The sequence below is a fragment of the Galeopterus variegatus genome, unplaced genomic scaffold (assembly GCF_000696425.1).
Source record: "Galeopterus variegatus unplaced genomic scaffold, G_variegatus-3.0.2 Scaffold1417, whole genome shotgun sequence".
Taxonomy (NCBI): domain Eukaryota; kingdom Metazoa; phylum Chordata; class Mammalia; order Dermoptera; family Cynocephalidae; genus Galeopterus; species Galeopterus variegatus.
Window position 1 is genome coordinate 296,980 of NW_007727528.1, and position 2,882 is coordinate 299,861.

Sequence of the window (2,882 nt, forward strand, 5' to 3'; positions counted from 1 at the left end):
TCCATCCCCCCTGCCCCCAGGGAGACCCCCCACCCCCCCCCCCCCCCCCCAGGCCTCTCTGGCACGCCTGGCCCCTCCCACTGACCTTGGCTGAGCAGCTGCAGGCTCCGCCCCTCCTCGCGCACCTGCAGTCGGAGTACCTGCTGCAGCACCTCCTGTCTCTGGGCCTCCTGTGCCAGCCCCATGCGCTGCAGCTTCTCTGCATTCAGTCGCAGCAGCGCCCGTCCTGGGGAGTGAGGAGAGGGGCTGTGCTGAGGCCAGCAAGAGCCAAGGCAGAGACGAAGAGGGCAAGAGTGGGGAGGAGGGATAGAGAGACAGGAAAAGAGACTTCCTGGGAGAGAGGCAGCGGAACGGGATGGGGAGCAGAAGACAGAGACTGAACAGAGAAGAGCCAGGTGAGGACAGAACAGAAACTGGGAGAGACACTCGAGGCGGATTCTGCAGAGAGACAAACACACAGAGCAGAGGCTGACATGGAGGAAAGGCAGGCTGAGGCTGGAGGACAGACACCCCGCCCGCCCCAGCCACCATGGCCGTGCTGTACCAGTGATGGCATGCTGGGAAAAGGCCTCGACGTAGACGAGGTAGTTGTGGGGGCAGTGCTTCTTGAGCCATTTGCAGACGTCCTGCTGACTCCACAGGACCACGGGTCGCGTCAGGCCGCCCAGCGAGGGGCTGGTGTGGTACAGGCCATAGTGGTCAGAGTACAGCTGGCCCTGCAGGGGAGGGGGTGGCAGGTGGAGTGAGAGTGGCGGATCTAGGAGGGCAGGGGTTGAGGCGGGTGGGGTGGGTGGATACCTGGGGGGTCTCTGTGCCAGGCTGCTGCAGGAGCTTGATGGGCCTGCTGCCGGCAGCCCTCTGGCTGCGGGAGTCGTGCCACGTGAGGCTGGTGCCTGGCGTCCGAGGCCGGTGGTAAGGGATGCTTTCTGCAGACACTGTGTGCTCCAGGAGGGTCCGGCAGAAGCTGAAGTGGGCAGTGGCTGTGTGCAGGGGTGGCTGGTCAGAACCATCAGGGCCAGGGCCAGAGGCTCCTTTCCCTGAGAGCCAGCCACCTAGCTCATCTCCCCTCTACAAATGAGGGGAGCCATTTTCCCAGTGAGGGGTTCCCAAGCCCTGAAACTCTGAGGGAAATGTGCATCACTGTCTTGAGGACCCCACCCAGCCCAAAGATGAAGAACTGGAAACACCCTTCCCCTTGCGAGTCCATAGCCCACCCTCTGTGGAGCAGGATGGATTCTTCTTAGATCACAGGACGTGTCTACCAGGGAGCCTATGACCTATAGCCAGGTGAGAGGGGCTATCCTGCGATTGCCCTGACCTCACCCTTGCCTTGGACTGGCACACAAGCCTTACATGCCAGACCAGGGTGTACACACAGGACCTGTCTCTGAGGAAAGGCTGGCCCCCGTGTCTTGGGAGGCCCTCTGTGGTGGGCAGAACCCACTAAGGACACTTTCTGCCTATTACCGTTGAGGTGCCCAGGTTCTACAGTCATGCCTGGTGTTTGAGGCTTGGCCCCTGTCCCACCCTGCTTACTGACTATGACGCTGACAAAATGCCTGAAGTCTGGGCAAGTGACAACTGAGATTCTCCAAACACATGCTGGGCTTTCCTGCTGTGCCGTCTTCCACAGGGCCCTGGCCCAGGATAGCGCTGTGTGAATGGTGGGTGCCCACTGGGCATGTGCTATTCAGAACAAGCATGTAGTGGTACAGCCCCAGCTGGGGGACCCACGGCGATGCCCTGTGCTCCATCTTCCCACACCAACTTTATTACACTTGTCACATTTTAGTTTTATCATGACTTCTGGGATCACTGCTAACATGAGTCTGGGGAGGACAGACACCCTGATTGGGACCCCTCTAGGGTGAGATTCTTATGTCTTGCTCAGATCTTGGTGCACAGGAGGCACTCCAGCCGTGTTGTGAGTGAATGACTGCTCTGCGTGGTGTCTGCAAGTCAGCAGAGCCTGGGGGGACAGGAAGGTGGGCACAGACTTGCCCATCTTTGCAGCCTCCAGGCGGTGACTCAGCAAGGTAGGACCAAGTTCCCAGGCCAGAGCCCTTGCCCGCCCCCAACAGTAAAGTAAGAGACCCTCCCTCCCACAGACACAGCCAGCCTCCCCACACTGGGAGGGGGCTTGGTGATGAGTCTAGGAGGTCTGAGTAAGATGGGAAACCCACATTCTACTCCCCTGTCCTTCCACTCCTGTAAGACTCCTGTGACTTAGCACCCCTTCCCCCATTCTTGCAACTTTGGGAAACCGCACCCCAGGTGACTCTCAATTTGAGGTCTAGCGTTAGAGGGTGTGGCCAGTGTTGCCACCGCCCCTAGGTAGCCTCTAGCACGCTGGGAAAACACTTATTCCTAGCCCGCACCTCCCAGGGCACAGGCGCGGTGGTCTCAGGGCTTCGCGGGGACTCCCTGGGGCTGGGGCTAAGGCTAGGGCTGGGGCTGGGGCGCGCCGCTCCAGGGAACCAGTCTGACACCTCCGCCCGCGCCGAACCTGCCCGGGGCCAAGCAGGCCCGCCCATTTCCTGCCCGCACTCAGGGTCAGCGCTCCGTCCATCCGTCCGTCGGTCCCTCCCAGACCCAACGTCAGAATTCCAGAACGAAATGGGGCCGGGGGCACCCGAGCCGGGCTGTGACCTCGGCCCCCTCTCGGCTCCACGGCGAGGGCTGGGGAGAGTTTTCCCTGCGCGAAGGGAAAGGTGACCCCAGTGCGGTGCCAGCCTGGAGACAGGAGCCCGGCAGGTCACCCCCCCCATCCCAAGCCAAGGGCGCGCTGATCCCCGAAGCCTGAGGCCGCCCCCCCTCCCCTGAGCAGGACAAAGGCCACAGGGACCACCTCAAGCCGGGGCTCACCCCGGCCCCCGCCGCCG

At 62.0% G+C, this 2,882-nt stretch overlaps 2 protein-coding genes across 2 annotated transcripts in view; one reads left to right on the forward strand and one right to left on the reverse strand.

Moving 5' to 3' along the window:
• PRPF6 (pre-mRNA processing factor 6) overlaps nucleotides 1-2,882 on the forward strand; it is a 62,435-nt gene that overhangs the window by 5,635 nt on the left and 53,918 nt on the right. The gene's annotated exons all lie outside the window — the stretch shown is intronic.
• SAMD10 (sterile alpha motif domain containing 10) overlaps nucleotides 1-2,882 on the reverse strand; it is a 6,895-nt gene that overhangs the window by 2,279 nt on the left and 1,734 nt on the right. The window contains exons 3-5 of the mRNA XM_008576880.1: nucleotides 799-996; nucleotides 545-716; nucleotides 86-226 (exon numbers count right to left, since the gene is read on the reverse strand). Of these exons, the coding sequence (XP_008575102.1) occupies nucleotides 86-226; nucleotides 545-716; nucleotides 799-996 (511 nt within the window). The remainder of the gene's footprint in view (nucleotides 1-85; nucleotides 227-544; nucleotides 717-798; nucleotides 997-2,882) is intronic.